The following is a 23,796-nucleotide window of genomic DNA, read 5'->3' as shown; positions in this document are numbered from 1 at the left end:
CACACACACATTTCACCAGCAGAGAGTCTATTTCCTGTTTTCTTTTTCCTTTTTTGCTGCTGAAATATAGACAATCCTTTCAGCCAGAAGAAGACACAACAAAACCTTCAGGTATTATTTCTAGTGAAAGCCAGTCCCGATTCTGATTGCAACTCTCAATAGCCTTTGGTGGGAAATGACAGAGAAGGGCCAGAATGAGACTATCAAATGATACTTTGTATTAAGGAAAGAAAGGGAAGGGAAGTTTGGGGCCCTTTGAAATATTAGGTTGAGGTCAAGAAGACTTAAAAATACAAGTAATTTTGCACAGGATGCTAAAGAGCCAAATCAAACCTCAGGTTCTGGTACTGCCAATTCCTTCACCAGTAAGTCAGCTTTGGTGGTTGTCTATATAATTAAGCCAATCCTCTAAAGACCCATTTTAAAACTTACATCTACCATGTGAAGGGGAAAACAGAGAGGATTGGGTTTGGTACCTAAAAGTTTGACAATGTTTGGATTGTCGAATTCAGCCATGAGAGCTGCCTCTCTTTGAAAATCGGCCTGCATGTCTGCTGAGGCTTCTTCTTTGAGCATCTTCACTGCAACCATTGTGAAGGGTTCATAAGGAAGCAGTCCAGGAGCCCTAAGGGAAGATGCAGAAAGAAAAGTTACAGGTCAGGTGGAGTCCTTTATGACAGGGGTCTCCAATCTTGGCAACTTTAAGACTTGTGGACTTCAACTCCCAGAATTCCTCAGCCAGCTTTGCTGGCTGAGGAATTCTGGAAGTTGAAGTCCACAAGTCTTAAAGTTGCCAAGATTGGAGACCCCTGCTTTATGGAATGCAACTCACAAAATTTCCAGACATCAATTGTTAGATTGTCATGATTAACTGGGATGGGAGAATTAAAAAAAAAGATGAGTTACACAGTAGAATGATACAAGAGCCACCCCGTATCTGTCTTACTTCAAACTACAATCTTTATTTTACTTTAGCATTGTATGGAAAAACATTTCTTCTCATCAGTTATGATGGGAAGACATCCCATCCCACTGTTACTACCATGACAGAACATAGGATATGATAGAGCATAGCAAGAAATCACAGCATATCACTACCAGTATATAGGAAGACTAACTTAGATAATAGGGCTCATGGCAGGAAATTATATATCTGCTTCATAAAGTATGCTTGTTCATTTGCAGCCTTCCTGAAGTTCAAATAGCTAATGATAAGAAAAAAAAGAATATGCAGAGCAATTGGTAATTAGGACCACACTCCAAACAAAATATGATTAAAGCCCAGGAAGGGAGTTTCTACTTCTAACTATCTCAAGTTAATAATCTGGTCTGACCATGAGGAAGAGATATCCTAGCCATGTAGTAACTCTCTGTACTTATATGTAGTAAGGAATAGTAAGTGCATATAGTCAACCTGCTCAGCTGTTGGCTTAAATGTCAAGCTGTTTTACTACTCTGGGGTCATTCAATGGTTCTAGTCTCCAAAACATATTTCTAGCTTTTATATAGCTGTTCTGGCCATACGGCAGTCAGACAGGTGCAGCTGAATGCAGCAAATGTCACATCATTGTCAAATGCCAGTAAAAGGCAAAATGCCAGTCTGAAATCAAATCACCCCGAGTGGCAAAGCAACTGCAAGTCAGGCCTGTGTAATTTTGCAACCAAGAGCATCAAATTCTTTGCAAATATTTAAGCTCAATAAAATGTCTTCAGGAAACTGTTGGGCTCTGATGATGAGCCACAGGAATCTCTTTTAATGTATCTGCAACATATTTTGCTCTGTGAGAGAGAGACAAGGAAAATGGTGTGACTTCCTTGAGCAGTTGGTTCTAATTTAGATGGGGTACCTTAATTGCTTTCTAGAGCTAAAACATAAGATCTGGAATTTTGCAGACACAAAACTAAAATTCTGCAATTTGAAAGCATTATTTACAAGTCCTTTGTGCTACAGCTTCCTTCAAAGCATGACTTCACTACTTTTAAACATTACTTTATTATTTTATATATTACATTCCTTGGCACCATATTAGGTTTTTCTATTTCTGTTTTCTATCACCAAATACAGGTGATATGGAAGCCATTCCTGTAGCAGTTGAAGATTAGTAGTTTAAATAAATTACTACTACAATAAACTGCTTTATGATAGGATTATGTCTACAACCCTGTTTCTCAATATTAGCAACTTTTAAGATGTGTGGACTTCAACTCCCAGAATTCTCCAGCCAGCCAAGCTTGAGGAATGGAGGACTATAAATTAGATCTTGTGTGCTTGAATGTAGTCTACAGATATGGGGTTGCACACTCCTGATTTAGATTAATTTTACTCAGATTAACAGTTTGAAGAAACTTTGGAGATCTTCTAGTCCAACCCCCTGCTCAAGCAGGAAACCCTATACCATTTCGGACAAATGTTTATCCAATCTCTTCTTAAAAACCTCCAGTGTTGGAGCACCTATAACCTCTGAATGAAAGTCATTCCACTGATTAATTGTTCTGTTAAGAAATTTCTCCTTAGTTCTAGGTTGCTTCTCTCCTTGATTAGTTTCCATCCATTGCTTCTTGTCCTGACTTTTTGTATTTTGGAGAATAGGTTAACTTCCCCTTTTTGTGGCAGCCGTTGAGATATTGGAACGCTGCTATCATGTCATCCCAATCCTTCTTTTCATTAAACTAGGCATACCCAATTCCTGCAACTGTTCTTCATGGCGATATAAAGTCACCACATGAAGTGATAATATATTCTCTAGTGATAATATATTCCTACAGTAGTCATTATGCTCAATATGAAAGGAACAGCAGATATTTAGTGTTTGAGGAGCTGATGGATGAAGCTGCTCCTTGTGAGATGATGACTAAATGCATCCAAGTCAGAATTCCCCCTTAATCAAAATGGTACCACAGCAGCGAAGGCCTTAGCATTCCTGGAATAAGTGAAAAAGCTCTCTAACTGGAAAGAAGTTTATGGGGATATAACTAATATTGATTCATGTAGTCTTTCTCTGACATACAATTAATATAAATGGGTCCCTATTTTCAGGCTCTGCAGGACTTTAAACAGAAAGAACTCAGTGACAGCTGCCAAATCATGACTGGTTAATAGTTCATTTACCTGGCTTGAAAGACACGACCAAAAGCACCTTCCCCAATATCTCTCACATATTCAATATTATTTCGCGGATATTCCAAACTGAATAATTTGGGATTCAAAAGTAGAGGCATGCGTTGGTACATAGGATTGGGGTGCAGCCTGTCCAACAAGAGCTCTGAAGGAAGAGTTGTCAGAGCTGGTGGTGCAAATTCTCTGAAATGAATGAGGGAGAAAGAATCCGTGGCTTAATTGGAACAAGCCTTGCAAACCAACCAACAACTTTTTTTTTTGAAAAAATTTATTTATTTTTAAACATAACATAAAAAAACCTCATCAAATCAATTCCATTACAACGGGCTGTAAGGGTGTTAACTTATCTTCCTGTGCATTCACAAAATAATCATCTCTTCCATACATATATCTTATACTCATTTTTCCTAACCTGTCTTTCCATTTAACCAATTATAGAATAAATCCCATATTTTATAATATTGTTTATCTTCTTGTTCTCTAATTTCAAATGTTAATTTACTCATCTCTGCACATTCCAACATTTTTCTAATTATTTCATCTTGCAAAGGTAACTTTTCATTTTTCCAATTTTTTGCAAATACAATCCTAGCTGCTGTAGTAATATTCACAATCAAATATTTTATATCTCTAGTATATATCTCTGGTATAAATCCCAACAGAAAGATTTCTGGCTTAAAGTCAATATGCTTTTTAATCATTTTTTCCAGCCACGTGTGTATTTAATTAAATACACATGTGGTTGAAAATTACAGACCAATCTCTCTATGCTGTGTCACCTGTAAAGTTATGGAATCTATCATCAACCAATCCATTATCCTCTACCTAGAAACAAACAATCTACTCTCTAATAAACAATTTGATTTCAGAAAAAAATTATCATGTAACTTACAACTTCTTCACTGCAAAAACATATGGACTACAAATCTTGATCAAGGCAAAACAATAGATGCAATTTACATAGACTTCTGTAAAGCTTTTGACTCAGTGGTACATGACAAACTTCTCCTAAAACTAAAATCCTACGGCATCTCCGGACCCCTCCACAATTGGATATCAGTGTTCCTGTCAAACAGACAACAAGTGGTCAAAATAGGCAGTGCCCTATCAAATCCTGTTCCTGTCAATAGCGGCGTTCCCCAAGGCAGTGTTCTTGGACCAACACTCTTCATATTATACATTAATGATCTCTGTGACCATATTAAAAGTAATTGTGTTCTTTTCGCTGATGATGTCAAACTATTTAACACTACCAACAATACAGCTACCCTTCAAAAAGACCCTGACTTTGTGTCAGAGTGGTCAAAAACTTGGCAACTCCAAATCTCAACCAGCAAATGCTCTGTTTTACACATTGGAAAAAATAATCCAAACACTAAATACAAACTCGATGGACATTACCTTACAGATGACCTCCACCCTGTCAAAGACCTTGGAGTTTTCATATCCAATGATCTAAGTGCCAAAGCCCACTGCAACTACATTGCAAAAAAGGCTTTAAGAGTTGTAAACCTAATCTTATGTAGCTTCTTCTCCAGAAACACTACACTACTTACCAGAGCTTATAAAACATTTGCTAGACCAATTCTTGAATACAGCTCGCCTGTCTGGTACCCACATTTCAGACATCAATACAATTGAACATGTCCAGAAATATTTTATAAGAAGAGTTCTCCACTCCTCTGAATACAACAAAATACCTTATGCCACCAGACTTGAAATCTTGGGTTTAGAAAACTTAGAACTCTGCCGACTCCAACAAGACCTGTGTTTAACACACAGAATCATCTATTGCAATGTCCTTCCTGTTAAAGACTTCTTCAGCTTCAATAGCAATAATATAAGAGCAAACAATAGATTCAAACTTAATGTCAACCACTTCAATCTTGATTGCAGAAAATATGACTTCAGTAACAGAGTTGTTAATGCTTGGAATACACTACCTGACTCTGTGGTCTCCTCTCCAACTCCAACCTCACCCCATTCCTAAGAAGTCCGTAAGGGGCGTGCGTAAGAGCACAAACGTGCCTACCGTTCCTATCTTATTGTTTTCTTTCATTATATCCAATTAATGTAGTTATTGCATATTTATGCTTATATATATATATATATATATATATATATATATATATATATATATATGCTTATATATTATATAGTTACTTTCATGCTTATGCTTATATATACTGTTGTGACAAAATAAATAAATAAATAAAATAAATATTTTAGTCCATTATCCTTTAGCTTCAATGCATGTCCACCACATGTGGTAATATGAACCCAGTATCTGATGACATTTCCAACATTTTTCAGATTTGTCCTTAGACATTCTAGCAATTCTTGTTGGGGGTAGATGCCACCTGTAAAACATCTTATACAAATTCTCTTTAAATGCTGTCGACATCGTCATTTTATAATTATACATCCACAGTTTCTGCCAGTCATCTAGATCTAGCCCATGACCAAAATTCCTCCCCCAAGCAATCATTGTCTCTTTAACCTGTTCTTCCTCTAACTTCACCTCTAGTAAGTATCCGTACAGTTTCTTTATCAGGTTGTCATCTGAACCTGTTAAAATCTCATCAAAACTCGTTAGGTTATTATAAAAGCCTTCTGTTTTAACATCATTATCATATCTGGATTGTATTACCAACCAACAACTTTTTGTGACTCAAACTTCTAGTGTCCATGCAGCCAGGATACATGGAATATGCAAGAATAGAGAAATGCTATAAATATAATATAGAAATATAACATAATTTTAATTTAGAATGCTAGTCCATGCATGATATGCTATATGCTAAATAAATAAATAGAGGAATGTTATCATTTTGATGAAACACAAATTAAACTAGGAGGTTATTTATTTTCCAGTAATTTAAGGTAGTGGCCCCCAACCTTTTGGGACTGGTGTCATGAAGAGAGGTTTTTCTGCAGACTGGACCAGGGTGGTTTCACATGCTGCATCCCATGGACTTTACTTGGTTGCTGCCCCGTTTCTTGCATGTCGCAGCCCAGTGCGAGGTATGTAATCCTGTCTCCAGTAATACTCTTAGGAACATCTATATCCATGATACTTCGCACTAAAGATAACACTTATGAATGGCTAAATCTGCCTCTATACAAAAAGCTCCCTTCCCTAAACTGATTCTTCCAGTTTTGTAAGATTTCGGGCCATATAACCCCCATTTATGGCTATGTAAGGGTAATGGAAAAAAACAACAGCAGAGGATTATAATAGAAGAGTTAATAAAAGAAGATCTGCAAGTAATACCATTTGTCTGAAAGCAAAAACTGATGGGGCTACAAAACAGATAAAGTAATAGAACGCGAAGAAGCTAAATTATGGTGGGATTTCAGAACTGAGATGCACAAGCACTTGCCACATAGCATCCCAGACTTAACAACTGTCCATAAGAAAGACAAAAAAAAAGTCTGGATAGTAGATGTGGCAGTATCTGGAGACAGCAGAATAGAAGAGAAAGAACTGGAGAAAAGCACAAAATACATAGCTCTGCACATAGAAATAGATAGAATGACAAGAGAGAGACAATCTGGCACAAAGTCAACCAGCTGACTTTCACACCTAGGGGAAGATTGGAATTCACTGTCCTTTGGTTTCTGGTACAGTACTTTAATCACAACACTAAACTGGCTCTTCAATCCAGCAAAGTTGATGCCATTCTTCATTTTGCTAAATGTGCTAAACTAACACTTACCTGGTTTTGTTTTTCCATTGCTTGCGTCTCCGACAACAAACAAGAACTGTAATAATGAGAATGATGACCATTGCAAAGCTGGAGATGACAGAGATGATGACAGTCATGGAGTAGGTAGAAGAGAGAGAGGAGAAGAAAGGGAAATGTGGAGATGTTGTACTCAACTTTGTTGTTCCTAGTGTCAAGGAATCTAAAATAGAAATAAATGAGACTTCAATTTCATATTGCCATGGAAATTAGTATGGAAGCAGAAACACTGTCCAGTGAGTTGAAGGGAATAGGAGTTGGGCTCCTTGTTTTTATTTGAGGAGAGAAAATCATAGCATTCTCAAATGGCAAAATAAAGATTGTTTTGTAAGTGATAATGGACAGAAATATTTAACGGAGCGGAACAATGCATTTGACAGAGCCACTGTTCAAAATTCATTGGCCCAAACAAAGCACCTCCTCCAGTAACATTAAAGCAGACACCTTCTCTGGAAAACCAGACTGCAGCTGTTTTAAAATCCCAGACAACCCTTTCATTGTGATTGCCAGCAAAACTGCTCTACATATGCATGCATAAACTGACAGCTGGGGATAGTCTTCACAGTAGCTGCACAAGTCTTCTGAAGATCACAACCACCTGACACTCAACGGAGGGATGTTTCATTGCAAGCGACCCTTTGGAACCAGTCCTTGTGTTTCACCCAATCCTGAAAGGGGCCATCAAACCTTTCAAAAACTGTTTTAATCCTTCCTTCACATGTGACCTCCAAATGATTTTAGAACTAGCAATATGCCCTACTGAGGTTAAATACGGTGCGACTGTTCCAAGGAAATACCTGCAAATCAAATCCAAATCTACTCCTACATTGACTTTATGATATAGTTCAATTATTGGCTAATCACTATTTTGCTTTTAATGGAATGTGAAGAACATGCCAGTGACAAAAGAAAGAAGGAAACAAACGTGAATAGCTAAGATCCAGTGATGTACTTATTTTTATTACTGTACAGTAAATCAAATTAAATCCTTGCAACCTAGTAAATTCAAAAACAGATGGGTCTTTATTGGTTAACTTTCAACCTGAAAAAAGCATAATTGATTATCGGATTTAATGATTGGTACTAGTCAACCTTAATGTGTATGGAGATTCTCAACCATCCAGGTTATGGTTGTCCCAAAGGTGCTTTTTCCAAAAGGTAACTAGACCAGCGGTCTCCAATCTTGGAAACTTTAAGACTTGTGGACTTCAATTCCCAGAATTCCTCAGCCAGCTTTGCTGGCTGAGAAATTCTGGGAGTTGAAGTCCACAAGTCTTAAAGTTTCCAAGGTTGGAGACCTCTGAACTAGAAAGCATTTTTCCTTTGAAAACATTTCACTTCTCATCCAAGAAGCTTCTTCAGTTCTAAGAAGTGAAATATTTTCAAAGAAAAACAACAACAAGAAAGTCCAGTTGCCGACTAAATTGATTTTAAACCTAATAACAGCAGCAAGACTACTAATAGGACAATACTGGAAGAAAAAAGAAGTACCTACAATAGAAGAATGGATATTGAAGGTTGCCAATTTGGCTGAGATGGCGAAGATATCAGCCTTTTTGAAAGACAATACGCAAGAAAGATACTTAAAGGAATGGAAAAAATGGATTGACTATATTCAACGTAGATATCAGACTAAGAGTTATCAGACTGTTTTTGAATGATTATGATGTATTATTCTTGATTGTTTTTGGGGGAAGTTAGGAATTGATGATTGTAGGGGTATAATTAAGTTGGGACGAAAATTTTTTAGCATATGTTTGTTTTATTTTTAACTATACCTTGTGCCCGTTCCGGGAAGTCGGGCGGGGGGGAGGGGGGTTGTGAAGGGAGGGGAGAGGAGGGGGGGAAAGGGGGGGGAAATTTTGTAAAACTTTTTGAATAAAAAAAAAAAAGAAAGTCCAGTTGCCTTTTGAAAAAGCACCTTTGGGACAGTCAATTTTATTGTACTGTGGTAAACTACCCAAAGTGTGAAAAATGATCAGAAGTCACTTTTTTCAGTGCTGTATTGTAACTTCAAACAGCCACTAAACACTAAATGGTTATAAGTTGAGAACTACCTGTATTACTGTTTACAATCAAATTCCAAACCTAAGCAGGAATTTATAGAGTAATGCCAAATCAAAAATTTCAAACCACGAGCTTGCAGCTTTTGGACTAGATCTGTTGGGTAAAATTCACACCAAACCACTCTATTTGATTGAATAATGTTTGCAATGGGCTCTTACCATCTTCACACTGAGGTACGTGGCAGTATTCCCACGGGATAGAAGGATCTCTTGTATAACACCAGGGCCGCGCATTTTCTCCCCCTGGATTACGACAATAATTGATTGCATTGAAGAGGTCTGGGAAAATCTCAGGTGTTTTTCTATGTGCATGAGGAACCTAAGCAACAGGGGAGAAGAAAGTAAATATATATCATTATATCAGTATTAACCATCAATTGTGTTGTAAATGTTGTGTGTGTGTGTTTTCTGAGGTTTTCGCAGGTGTTTGTGTTTGTATGTAGGTCTTTGGTTATTCGGGTTTTCTCCCGCATAAAATTGGAAATGTCTTGGCGACGTTTCGACGAAGTCTCATTCGTCATCTTCAGGCTTCAGCTTCGTGCTTCTGGGAGCAATGTGTGATTGCAGCTGTTTCTTCCTTTTTAACTGCTTTTTAACAAGCTCCCACCCAATCAGTTCAAACCCCCAAGCAGTTAAAAAGCAGTTAAAAAGGAAGAAACAGCTGCAATCACACATTGCTCCCAGAAGCACGAAGCTGAAGCCTGAAGATGACGAATGAGACTTCGTCGAAATGTCGCCAAGACACTTCCAATTTTACGTGGGAGAAAACCCGAATAACCAAAGACCTACACACACATACACACACACACACACACACACACACATGTATGTATGTATGTATGTATGTATGTATGTATGTATGTATGTATATGTATTTTTTCAAATTCTGGGTACTTTTGAAGCAATCCTAGCAGAATTTTGTAAAGAATGAAAGCTCCGGGGGGGAAGGGCTGATGAATCAGTGCTAGGCTATACTTTCCCCATTTAACAATATGAATGGAATGATCAACGTGTTTTCTGGCCATATGTTTTGCATATCCTTTCATTTGTCAGGTCTATTCTACTGCCACATTAATCTGTTTAAAAAGAAAGTTCTGCAGGAAAATTCATGAATCTGAATTGATTTTCTCCACTTTTCAAAATACATTACTGTATCGATTTTTTAAAAATTCTGTTCAATACAGCTAACAAGACAAGGAGTGTCTGAGGCTTGGTCAATTACAACTTGTTTATTGCTAACGGTAAACGCTAACCAGCAAGGCAACTTCACGTGTGTTACAACTTTGACAAAACAATACTCGCTTGACAGCTGCTTAAATAGCTGTCAAGCTGGAATAACCAATCAGGTGGCTGCAGGTTCCCGTTTATTCTGCTAGCCGCATCTTAACCAATCAGCGGTGAGTAGCAACAGGCAGGCTCGGGCTGGGTCGTAATGGTGAGGACTTAACAAACTCGTTTCCATGCTTATTTTTAGTACTTTTTTCCCCCCCAACAGAAAGAACCACAGAACAATCAGTGAGAACTGCAGAAGAGAACTTGCATCATAATCCACATATTAGACAGGAAGGTTGGTCCATTTCATTTTGCAACACAGAAAGGACAAAATCCTCAAGCACGACAGCAATGTGTTTCTCATTTTAGGCTCTTACTAAGCCATACAGTTCCAACAGTGTTCGTCTCCCAAAATAAAGCCAGGGATGGGCTGCTGGGGGTTTGCAGGGGTTCGGGAGAACCTCTAGCTAAGATTCTGTGCAGTTTGGAGAACCCACAAATCCCACTCCTGGCCCTGCCCACCCCACCCTTCTCAGGAGTCCCCACGCGGCTCATTTTGGATGCAGTTAAGTGCAGGGCGCGCACGGAGGCTCAGGGAGGGTGAAAAACTGGCCTACTGGAAGTTCAGAAAGGCCGGAAATGGGCCTGTTTCCGGCCTCCAGAGGGCCATTTTCACCCTCCTGGAGGCTTGAATTAAGCCTTCAGAACCCAGGGAGGGCAAAAACACCCCCCTCCCCAACATGGTGTAGGAGGCCAACTAGGCCACACCCACAATGACCACACCCACCCAGCAATTGGGCAGAGAACTCCTTGCTAAAATTTATGAAGCCCACCCCTGCATAAAGCCCTTTCTACTCTGCAAATAAAATTGACATAAACAAGCCTCCATCTCTTTTCTCCTCTACACAAATGCTAATCTACTTCCTTGCCCAGCCCAGAAATGATTTGACATCAATGATTCCCAGAGGGAGAGAGATATTTTCAAATTTACAGCAAAGGCTTTCTCCACTTTGAAAAAATAGACTTTTTACCTGTGCACTCCACTTCTGACAAGGAATGCCAGAAGCTGTGACATTCACCGAACCTTCATATGTCACCCCATTCCCTTTGTAACAAGTTTCTGAAGAGAAACAAAATTAAACAGGATGGTCTAATAACAGTATACGGTACATTCCCTTTAGTGGACAAAGCGTATTTGCTCTGACAATATTGAAAAAATAATTATTAAGTTTTCTCTCAAGGGTTAAATGGGGAGAGTGAATATGCTTCACTGGCGTCTTTTTGACAGATCAGGAACTCAGCATGATTATTTATGGGGCAGCTGTAACAGCCCTCATAAACCTCAGACTCTTTCTCTTTCTTTCTAAGTCCAGTTAATTTAATTTAAATTTTTACGGTTATAGACATGAACCCTTCTGCCCATCCTGCTAAATTGCCCAACACTTTTTACAAAGCCATATATTCTTTTAAAACCCCAGATTCTAAGGAAAACTGCTTACTTGTTGTGCCTTCTTTTTTCAGATCTGAGGAAAGAAAAAGATAGAAAATATATATAATATATTTTATATGTTATCAACCAAATATCTTAGCTATGCCTTTATCCCCAGCTGGATGATTGGCCATATGCAGATAACTATAAATCGCTATGGAAAAAAACATTTTAACCTGATTTTTTTTCCTGTGAGTTACATTGTTTTTCCAGAGCTCAGGGCACTTGATGAAAGAGATCCTCACCAGTTTGGTTAAAATACATTCAGTGATATGTATGTGGAGGTTGAACATTTCATAGGTGCCCAAACTGCCAAGTATTTGCCTCTACCTAAAGGCTAAACCCTTTTTCCTTCTTGCCTTGTTGTGACCTTGACTATTCAGAGGCTAAATCAGAATCCCATTACTCATGACTATTTATTATTTTTTTTCATATGATGGCGATGACAGGTGGCACGTGGAGCCATATCTGTGGGCACGTGAGCGTCGCCCTAGCTCAGCTCCAGCGGGCATGCGCACCCCGGCCAGCTGATTTTCGGGCCTTCCAAGCCCACCAGAAGTCGGAAAATAGGCTATTTCTGGCCTCTGGAGGGCCTCCGGGGTGGGGGGAGAAGGCCATTTTCACTCTCCCCAGGTTCCTAGAAAGCCTGTGGAGTCTGTAGAGTACAAAAAATGGGCCTAATGGGTCCTCCATGCCATTGTGTGCCAAAAGCGAGGGCAACACGGGGGGGGGGGTTGCACACGCATGCGCGAGGCACGGGGGACATTAAATTATGGGTGTGGGCACGTGTGCCCATAACCCATCTGCACTCCCCCACTTTTGGCACACTACGGCAAAAAGTTTAGCCATCACCAATATAGACCCTTCCCTTGTAATCAGTTGGGAAACAGATGGGAAGGGAAATTGGACAGGACTCTGGGTTTGACAGCATTATGTATCAAATACACAAGTTTCACAAGAACTTTTGTGGAGCAAGGGGGAAATATTTTTTTTTATTTTTTTAAAAAAAAATTGTATGGCCCTCCATCTTCTGAGCAGCTTCCAACCACAATTAAACTACTAAAACCAGAAAACCCAAAACTAAAAAAACCAGTACAGGTAGTCTTTGACTTACAACCACACTGAGCCTAAAATTTATGTTGCTAAGCGAGACAGTTGTTACATGAGTTTTGCTTCATTTTATGACCCTTCCCACCATGGTTTTTAAGTGAATCACTGCAGTTGTTAAATTAGTAACATGGCTTCAAAGTGAATCTTGCTTTCCTGTTGACGTTGCTTGTCAGAAAGTCGCAAAAGGGGATCACGTGACCCTGGGACACTGCAACTGTCATAAATAAGAGTCAGATGCCAAGTGTCTGAATTTTGATCATGTGACCATGGAGATGCTGCAACTGTTGTGTGAAAAACAGTCCTAAGTCACTTTTTTCAGTGCTGTTATAATTTTGAACAGTCACTAAACAAACTGTTGTAAGTTGAGGGCTACCTGTACCTCAGTCATCCTCCCAGGATGCCCCAACCATCATCCCCAGGCTCTCCTCACTCTACTCCAGTGTCCAGGTGAAGAGTCAGCTTTTGATGGCTTTCCAGAAGACTAAAAAGAGTGAGGGTTAGCCAGATTGTTGGGAGGAGGGTGTTCCATAAGATAGGTTTTATTGCAGAGTCATACAATTTACTGAGGCACTTACCAAAATGTGGGATCTTGGTGCAGACAGTGGGTTCCTGGTGCATGCTGGGAAGTCTGTTACACTCTGGCAAAGTAAGCAACATCAGTGCCGGCTTGTAAATGCCTTTGCGGGCATTTTCTTCCATCGCAAGCCATTCCTTAAAGCAGTAGAGATCCTTTACAGCAAGGCAATGCTCTCTACATCGTTTTATAAACAACAGCGGAATGCATAGTCAGCCACACAATTACAGTCTTGCAATCACAATGGATTGTATATAAACACACAACCACAGAATGATGGTAAATAAGATTGGCATTGGAGTATCGATTATGAATCTCTTTTAAACAAGTAGAAGATCTGTTTTGTACACTGAAATTGACTTAATTATCTTTTAAATCTTGCCTGGGACTCTGTTTTTGGTAAAACTATGCCACCTTTTGGCTTTGTTTTCTTTCTACATGTATTAGCATGTTTTCTCAATGGGTGAACACCCATTGGGCGAACACCAGAGGTGGGTTTCGGAGAACTGGTAGTAAAAATTCTGACTGGCCCTACACCCATCTATTCTCTTTCTCCCAAGTCCCAGCTGATCGGGAGGGAATGGGGATTTTGCAGTATCCTTCCCCTGGAGTGGGGAGGGAGTAGGGATTTTATAGTATCCTTCCCCTGCCATGCTAACCAAGCCACACCCACTAAGCCACACCCACAGAACTGGTAGTAAAAAAATTTGAAACCCACCACTGGCGAACATCCATTCACAAAAAGCTAACTGCAGTTGTAAGCTAAACAGAAAGCTATAATTCTTGCTCTGCTAACAGGTGGGCAGAGCAAGCAAAGCAACAGCAATGATTGACGGTCTCTGTGTACAGAGTTGCTAGGTGAAGGGAGAAACCTATTCCAGAAAGTATCTGAGAATGCTTAATGTTTTGAGAGTGATCTGGGAATCTATACTCCTGCATGATACAAAAGTGGAAAAATATTACTGGTCCGATTGCAATAACTCCATGCAACTCCCATACTCAACAACTGTAAACTCAGAACAGGTCCAAAGCATTTTTTTCAACGGCATAACTATTTTATTCCATCATTTCACAATAAATACACATTTATTGTGAAGTTACATCATGGACATTTCTTATGTATCAGAGTTTTTCTCTCTCAATATCTAAGTTCCCCACTCTGAAAACAGAATGTCAAATTAAAAAGAACTTTTGCTCTGATCCAGTAGAGCAGAAGTTGAGTTTTGTGCAAGAATTAGATGTACGGTACAGTACAGGTGAAATCTACTTACCTTCCTTACTGGTTTGGAAGACCCTCTACGCATGCGCAAAACCTTTCTGCGCATGCGCAGAGGGTACAAAACACATTACTTCCTGGTTAAAACCACGAAGTAACGACAGCCTGGTGGGTGGGCAGAGCCTCGGACCACAATTGTTACTGGTTCTCCGAACCACCCACCACGATCGCTACCAGATCAGACGATCCAGTCCAAACCAGGAGCATTTCACCCCTGGTACAGACCCCCTGAATTTCAAATATATCAATTGATTCTAAACTGCATTCACATCGTTGGTTATATGAATATATTTATACTAAGATGTGTAGAATAGTGGTGAAGTCAACCATGGAGCTTACTAGTTTACTTGGACTTAGCCTGTTCACTGAATAATATGAATACGTTGCAGGTCTCATAGAGAACCATTATAATTTCTCATAGAGAACCATTATGACATGGATTTTTATTTTATTTTTATTTTATTTATTTGTCACAACAGTATATACAAATATAAGCATGAAATAACTATACTATTTAAAGCATATATATAATCATAAGTATGTAATAACCATATGAAATGAAATTGGATACTATCAAAGGGAACATTAGGACAGGAACGGTAGGACCTTGGTGCTCTTATGCACTCCCCTTACAGACCTCTTAGAAATGGGGTGAGGTCAATAGTAGACAGTTTTTGGTTAAAGCTTTGGGGATTTTGGGAAGAGACCACAGAGTCTGGCAGTGCATTCCAGGCATTAACAACTCTGTTGCTGAAGTCATATTTTCTGCAATCGAGATTGGAGCGGTTCAGGAATTGATGATTGTAGGGGTATAATTAAGTTGGGCCGAAAATTTTTTAGCATATGTTTGTTTTATTTTTAACTATACCTTGTGCTCGTTCCGGGAAGTCGGGGAGGGTTGTGAAGGGAGGGGGGACGGGAGGGGGGGGAAAGGGGGAAAAAATTTCTGTAAAACTTTTTGAATAAAAAAAAAAGAGAGAGATTGGAGCGGTTCACATTAAGCTTAAATCTATTGTGTGCTCGTGTATTGTTGTGATTGAAGCTGAAGTAGTCTTCAACTGGAAGGACGTTGTAACAGATGATTCTATGAGTTAAACTCAGGTCATGTCGAAGCCGGCGGAGTTCTAATTTCTTTAATTAAAATCTGGAGATTGGTCCAGAAGCATGCTGAAAACTGACTATTATAATAATGACATTGTATCTATATGCTCAAATGGCATTTAATTGTACACAAAATTTGATCTTTTGTTTGGTGTCTCCCTAAGACTATCAAGTTTTCAAGAAAAGATATCTATGTGAGCCCCACAGTACAAATTCAGTCTGTGTAATGGAACGTTCATACAATATGAGGGATATAGCCAAGAATCAAAAGGAAAGTGTTTTGCTGATATCTGTTACCTGCAAACAGGTTTTGGAGCAGGTCCAATCCTGGAGGGGTTGCACTCCTGGAAGATGTAATGACACAGCAGCGACTCAGCAGCTGGACGGCAAAACGGATTCACGGTTTTCAGCTCAGCCCAGGCTGTGCGAACAAGCAGTTCCTGAGTCTCCTCCGGATCTCCATAGGAAGTATTAAAGAAAACAAATGCATCCTTTGCCAACAAAGCACTACACACCTCTCCCCGATATGAACTGCAGTAGCCTGCATCACCTTTGTAGACTTTGCTGATGGGAGAAACACAGGTAGATCAGGATTTGCATGCAGGCTGGAACTGAGGTGTACAGCCCTTCAAGAAATAACAATAGCAGTTCTGATGGGGTAGTTCTTGCTTAAGTGCCCAGTTTAGCCACTGTTCAAAGTTACAACAGTAACTTTATGGAAAGTAAAGTTTATGACCAGCCTTCACACTGTCACAGTGTCCCTGTGGCCAGGTGATCGAGATTCAGATGCTTCCCAGCCAATGGGTATTTAATCATTGTTGCAACATCCCACAGGCGTGTGATCACCATTTGCATATTTCACTACCGACTTCTGACAAACAAAATCAACAGAGAAACCAACAGTAAAATTGCAAGTCGAATCACATGATCTCTCATTTAACAACAACAACAAGTGAATCACTAATGACAGAGTTGCTAGGCTCAGTTGTGTTTAGTAAGTGAGGACTACCTCTATGATATATGTATGGGTGATATGTCTAGTAGATCAGCAATCCCCAACCTTTCTGGCTCCATGGATTGGCAACGGCGGCGACGGCAATGGTGGGGACAAGAGATGGTTTCACATGGACAAGCTAGTTCCCATGCATGTACAAATGAAGCTTTGCGCACTTGCCCGCTGCTTGCATGGCCCGGTTCCAACAGGCCGCCAACCAGTACTGGTTCACAGCTTGGGGGTTGGGGACCCTTGTAGTAGATCAAGCAAGATTTTCAAAATAATTGCAAGCTTTCATAATCCTAAGAATTCTGGATCAAATGAGATGGCTAATATTAAAAGAAAAATGCTGGATCTTTAATCCATACTTTTGCAGTTGACATTCATAATTAGAATAAGTTGAAGTCACCAGATTCTGATCAAGTTCAGAATTTAGTTAAGTGATTCCTAGAAGTTCACTCAGGTTTGTTGGAAAGAAAAAGCAAGCAAATATTTTGGAAGTTCACATTTTTGGAACAATTAATCCCAGCTGTTAAAATCAACACTTTTATATCAGGAAGACTTAGGATAACTCTCAATATAATCTAAAAATCACTTTTATCTAATAATGTGTTCTCTTTTCAAAGAATAATGCTAAAACTAGCAGGCACACATCCCAATATCAGTCATATTTCCTTATTCCCTCCATACACCTACCTGCTTTTAACCAAGACACCTGATAGAGAGTTCCTTGGACATTCAAAAGCATACCACTACTTTGTATAGCAAACTACTTATTTACTCCCTAAACTTTTGTATATTAGGAAGTCGATCTTATGGAAAACCTCTGTTCATTAAACTGAAAGCATGTGGCCTTCTCAGTGCAATCAAGACTCTGGTGTGCCTGGTAGATGCTAAATATTTTCAACTGTACATGCACAGCTTTTCCCTTTGGGCCATTTGCCCAACAAATAAAAATATATATCTGAATGTAGTAATTAAACCTGATTCTATATGATCAAAAATAAATAACACTGAATACAATGCTGCTTACTCCTGAAGAATATTATCGTTATTCCACATAGACTTAAAGGTAAAGGTAAAGGTTTCCCTCGCACATACGTGCTAGTCGTTCCCGACTCTAAGGGGTGGTGCTCATTTCCATTTCAAAGCCGAAGAGCCAGCGCTGTCCGAAGACGTCTCCGTGGTCATGTGGCCAGCATGACTGAATGCCAGAGGTGCACAGAATTCTATTACCTTCCCACCAAAGGTGGTCCCTATTTTTCTACTTGCATTTTTTACATGCTTTCGAACTGCTAGGTTGGCAGAAGCTGAAGAATATTATCATGATTCAGCATAGACTTATTACCTCTTATTTTGAGATTCCTTTCTTATAGATTTCATAGCTTTCTGGATTTCATAGCTTTTAATCAGAAGATTAGTTAAAAGTCTATCTTCTGAGTATAAATAACAGAAATGTAGGATATATGATATATGCCACTTGTTATCCATTCTTTTGTTTATGTGCAACAAGGGTGTTAAACTCACGTTGTCACGTTGTTGTCACGTTGTTTTCACCTTGTTGTCACGTGACATATTGTGACTTTTTCCCCCTTTGCTAAACCGGGGGTGGGTATGGCCATGCATGATGCATCCGGCCCACAGGCCATGAGTTTTACACCCCTGATGTACAAAAGCAAACACAAATTTCTAACTATCACTCATGCAGAGTGTGAGTCATCCAAAAAATCAAGATGGTGGCTACAACTGTCCAACCTCCCACCCTATTTTTATGTTTGTTGCAAAAAGGGCAAATCTTTGATTGCCATCCCCAACTACCATCTTGCCTGATTTTTATACCCCTACCACCATGTCTCTTTCTCAAGAATTACCATGGCAAATTCACTCAGTTCAAAATGGGGGACTGCCTATAGAGGCTAATTTCTGAAGGAAACTACTGTTCCAAGGAATCCATCTGACTCATCCATTTGGCGAATCATGATTACCAATGTGATGTTAGACACAGATGGCAAACCAAGGCATCTCTGCCAATATTTCACTTTTATTTTTTATTTTATTTAAAGCATCTATATAGCTGCCCATCTTTCAGACAACTCTGGGCGGCTTCCTATAAATTCATTTTTTTAAAAACTGTAAAACACACTCAATTAAAAGATAAAACATTTAAAAAACAATAAAAACCAAAACTTGGCATCAATCCACACAAACATATCACTTAATCTCTCAATGTTTGGGAGAAAAGCCAGGTCCTTAAGGCATTTACAATGTTGGGGACTTGTTCCACAGTGTTGCTTCACAGGCAAGTGCACAAAAAAATCATTAGCCTACAATATCTTGTTTAATCCACTTGCACATGCATCCTAATGGTAACCCTTTCGTGGCAGTGGTTTATTTATAGATTTATCGAAGATTATATGGCTGCCCATCCCATACAAGTTGACTCTGGCAGTGTGCAATAAAACAAAGGCAATTCTTCCTCCAGCCACTCAGCTCCCTTCATATGAAACATGTGCAGAACTCTGCTCAGCCAGAGCTATTTTATGAAGCTTTACTCAAAGGTCACAGAGTTCAATTTATATCCCCTCTAAATATTTGGAAATGCCAGCTATCTGCACCTTTGCAGAACCCTTCACATCACCAATCTGTCCGCCTGGAGGGAAATGAGTTGCCTGCTTTTTGACAAGATGACTAGCATTTCCAAACACTCCATATTTACTGATCAACTGCAAGAATGCAGGTCAGCTTTCTCCATTTTAGAATTCTTTCTCAGTGTTGCAACTTACTTGCATCTTTAATGCTATTCCTTTTTTTTGGGGGGGACGGCTACCATCCGGATGGGAGGGCTTTCTCCTCAGCTCAAGTTTGAAGGAAAGGAAGTGATTAATGATGACTGTAACTTGATCGCTGTGCAGCAACCCTGAGGATATAGTAGGGCAAGCCGGGAGTCCTATTTCTTCCTGTGCTCAAGTCTTTTCCACTCTGATTTTATGAATGACACACAGAGATGCTGCCTGTAGTTTTATAGGCTCCACTTCTAGCCTTCATTGTGTCACAGGCAAGCTTCTGAAAGAAGACAACTAGCAGGACTTGCAACAACCTGTGGGAGGACATCTTCAACCCTTAATAACAAAGCTCCCGTTCAGAATTCAGATTTGCCAGCCAAACATTCTTCCTCTGGGGATACTATAAGCAGCCTGTTCATTGTCTACACCCCCAGTTTCTTACTATTTTCCTCTGAATGGCCCCTTAAGATTACTGAATAAGCTCAGGCCTCATTAGTCTAGTGCTTCCTTTTGGTGGCGGCAGGCCATGGGTTTATGGCCTTGAATTTTGCATATCTGTTTATCTAGCTAGCTAATTTTTCAGTCTTGACTTTAGCTTTCATCTAAACTTGCCTTTGTCAACTAGCCAGACGGAGCTCTATAACATATCATTACTTTCTGTAAACAAAAGTAATTGAATGTTAACCACCCTCCCCCCCCCAAATTTGCAAAGTTAGTCACTTTGAACTGAGTCAAACGATTCATCCATCTAGCAGGTAAATTTTTGTTCATTATTAGGATCATCAATGTTTTTGGTCTGCTGCTTGCTTCTTTATTTGCTGTTTCCTTTTCCAGATTGTGTACTCTAATTTGGCTCCATGTTTCTACAGCAGGGGTGTCACTGCTGGAAACAGTGAAGGACCGGCCCGTGGTGCCTCTTCAGAGGATTGCAGGAAAATGTTCCAGCCGAAAACAGAGCTCAGGAGTCCATTTTCACTGGCAGAGCACTCAGGCCCCACAGGGCCCCCCGACATGAGTGATGTCAATCTGGCCATGCCCACCCTGGCCACACCCATCCTGCCCCCCAAAGGTCAAACGCAACCCTGATGCAACCCTCAATGAAATCGAGTTTGATACCCCTGGTCTACAGCCTTAATCAAACTAAGAGGCTTAAAATGCTGTTGTCAAAAAGTAGCCATTTCCATGGATATAGTTGATGTTCTTTAAGTTCTAGACAACTTAAATTCTACAAGAAGGCAAATCTGAGTTTCCTGCAAAAGGAATCTAGACTGGCCAAAAAAACTGATAGCTGTCTTTAAGAGGTTGCTTCCGATCCCTCTGGTACCAGTTTAAAAAAATTAAAAGGATGCCTTTGACAAGTACACTATGTGTCAATCAGAGGTCATATGAACATTCCTCAAATGCCTTCCCACCTGCATTTCCAACTGTGGGAATTTGGTTGACAGATTTGGCTGCTTTCGTGCCATGACCTATTAACCTTTATGGAATATTTTTGTTATATAAGGAATGGATCTTGAAAAAAATGCTGTCAAGATTACATGCTCTGTTTATGCCAGGAAGAAAAAGCCTAGGGACTGGATCTGAGTTTTTGCTTTTTGTTTGTATTTATTCTCTCTCTTTTTTTTTTAGTTGCAGCTATTATTCAACATTGGCCTATAAACCTGGCAAGCATCTGGTATTTCTGATACTCTTGTTTCCAGTGTTTATCAACTTGTGAATGAGGACCACCAGGGCAGGAGGTTATGCATATCAGTAAATTTCAGTAAAATTATCCAGTTTCTAGCCAGATGTGCATTTTTGCTTGGCCCTTTGCCAATACAATCCAGCCATAGTTTGATTGTTTGTCCTATTCTGATAACACTGAATAGAGGCTGGTTGTTTACAAAGCAATCAACAAAACCATCTCTAACAGTTAAAATACTATGGCAAATATAAAACCACTAAAACAGCTAATAATTAACAAAAGAGAGTTGCAAGAGAACTAGCTCAATAAAAAAACCAGTATTTATAATTAAACTAATCAGGGTAATTGAGTGTAAAATAAATGAAGAATGATAATAATAAGCGGTTCCAAAACTTTTGGGAAAATTCATTTTACCCTATAGGGCCATTATTACTTTCTTGTGCCCACTTGTAAAACCCATTTTTGGTCTTTTAATGCGAAAAGCTAAACAATCAGAAAATACAGGTGATTCAACGGCTTCCTTATTGAAGCTACACTCCAAAATTACAAGGTTTTTTGGTTTTTTTTGTAATTATATTTCGCCAAACTTTGCAATTTCCTTATGTACTTTTAGAAACATGGCTTGGGGTTTCTGGGAGATGAAAGAAATATCTTACCAGCGGAACACTTTTTTTTTTTTTTTACATTTATATCCCGCCCTTCTCCGAAGACTCAGGGCGGCTTACAGTGTGTAAGGCAATAGTCTCATTCTATTTGTATATTTACAAAGTCAACTTATTGCCCCCCCAACAATCTGGGTCCTCATTTTACCTACCTTATAAAGGATGGAAGGCTGAGTCAACCTTGGGCCTGGTGGGATTCGAGCCTGCAGTAATTGCAGGCTGCTGTGTTTTAATAACAGGCTTCTTACAGCCCGAGCCATACCGCGGCCCTTAATATACTTAATATATTGGTATTTATTCTATTCAATTGCTGAATATGCCTGTAAACAGATTCCATCCCCCGCACAAATAAGTTAAGTGGAATAGAACTAATCAACTTTAATTCATCAAATTACATGGTTTCTAACAAATTATGCATTTGATTCATTCTAATTGCTTTGACTTGGAGTACTTCATAATTTTTACTGTTCCTATTATAAAATTAGAATGCAGTAAGGTCTAGGAAATCTATCTATCCACCAAGATATATACATTAGTGAACACAAAGTCTCCATTCAAGAGGCTTTGTTTTGGAGGCAATTTATAGGGCAATTTGCATCCTTTATTCACCAAATCTTAATACAGATACTGATGTTTTCAATTTACAACCCTGGAGTGTTTTCCAATCTCTTCTTTCTCCTCTTTCTCTCTCTCTCCCTCCTGCTTACCAGAAAAGAAGTCTGTTGAAAAGACAGAATAACTTCATTATTCAGTCTCCCAACCAGAAGCATGCAACTCAAGTTTCCCAAGGGTTAATACAATTTTCAGGCAGATGGATGGGTTTTCCGAAATTACTGCTTTCCGTTCCTAACAACTTTGCACTGTGTTCACTTTTGAGAGACTCAAACTTTCTTTTCTAGTCCTTGCTTCTATGGGAATATTGCTCACAATCAAATCTTTGTAGTGGCATAATAGAAAAGTTGAGGATATTACTACATACTTATTTTGTGTATGTTTTATATTTATATCCCATCTCTCTCAGGATCAGCCTTATCTTCAGTAGAATTGCCTTTATCATTTTGCCTATACAGTGTCTGGTTTTAACTTTTATTAAATTTCCAAATGCTCCCAAATGCCTGGGGTTCCAAGTCACCAACTTGGCTTTCTGCCCCACTTGAATCAATTTTTAAAAAAAAAATATTTTTAAAGGTATAAAATGTATTGATTTTTAAAAAAGTATACAGGAAATTGACAAACAGCCAAGCAAAATACTAATTTTCAACATCAGCGTAATTGCTCACAATGCAGTGAATGTTTTGAAGACCAAAAGGGGGTACAGGTTTTCCTCAACCTATCACCATAATTGAGCCCAAAATTTATGTTCCTAAGCGAGACAGTTGCTAAGGGAATTTTGCCTCATTTAATGATCTTTCTTGCCACAGTTGTTAAGTGAATCACTGCAGTTGTTAGGTCAGTAACACAATTGTTAAGTGAATCTGACTTCCCCATTGATTTTGCTTGTCAGAAGATTGCAAAAGGTGTTCACGTGACCCTGGAACACTGCAATCGTCATAAATACAGAGCAGTTACCAAGTGTCTGATTCTGATCATGTGACCATGCAACGGTCTTAAGTGTGAAAAATAGTCATGTCACTTTTTTCAGTGCCGTTGTAACTTTGAACAGTCATTAAATGAATGGTTGTAAGTTGAAGACTACCTGTACTGTAGGAACATCCCACCAGTTGTCTTTTGTAATTGATCTCACTCAATATGCTATACAGTTAATAAATAGGAAATGCCATTCGCAAATGGCAGCCATGTTATGAGAGTGCATTAGCCCCAAAAGAAAGAGAGCCCCTGAATGTGTAATTTCTATTCTGATTTAATAGGAGCCTAAGACGAATGATAAATTTTATTTTTAATAATTATTTTTTCATAGCCT

The 23,796-nt window shown here is 39.1% G+C and overlaps 1 protein-coding gene across 3 annotated transcripts in view; it reads right to left on the bottom strand.

Annotated features, from left to right (window-relative positions):
- The window catches only part of MUSK (muscle associated receptor tyrosine kinase), a 52,685-nt gene that overhangs the window by 7,416 nt on the left and 21,473 nt on the right, over positions 1 to 23,796 (bottom strand). The window contains exons 9-16 of one of the 3 annotated variants that reach the window (XM_058173207.1): positions 16,050 to 16,316; positions 13,377 to 13,552; positions 11,702 to 11,725; positions 11,234 to 11,322; positions 9,090 to 9,249; positions 6,838 to 7,027; positions 3,110 to 3,301; positions 477 to 625 (exon numbers count right to left, since the gene is read on the bottom strand). In XM_058173207.1, coding sequence (XP_058029190.1) covers positions 477 to 625; positions 3,110 to 3,301; positions 6,838 to 7,027; positions 9,090 to 9,249; positions 11,234 to 11,322; positions 11,702 to 11,725; positions 13,377 to 13,552; positions 16,050 to 16,316 — 1,247 coding nt within the window. Of the gene's footprint in view, positions 1 to 476; positions 626 to 3,109; positions 3,302 to 6,837; positions 7,028 to 9,089; positions 9,250 to 11,233; positions 11,323 to 11,701; positions 11,726 to 13,376; positions 13,553 to 16,049; positions 16,317 to 23,796 lie in introns of those variants that run through there. The other 2 variants (XM_058173205.1, XM_058173206.1) reach the window with 2 other exon arrangements.

The sequence above is a fragment of the Ahaetulla prasina genome, chromosome 2, assembly GCF_028640845.1.
Source record: "Ahaetulla prasina isolate Xishuangbanna chromosome 2, ASM2864084v1, whole genome shotgun sequence".
NCBI classification, from domain to species: domain Eukaryota; kingdom Metazoa; phylum Chordata; class Lepidosauria; order Squamata; family Colubridae; genus Ahaetulla; species Ahaetulla prasina.
This window is presented reverse-complemented; position numbering and strand designations above follow the sequence as displayed.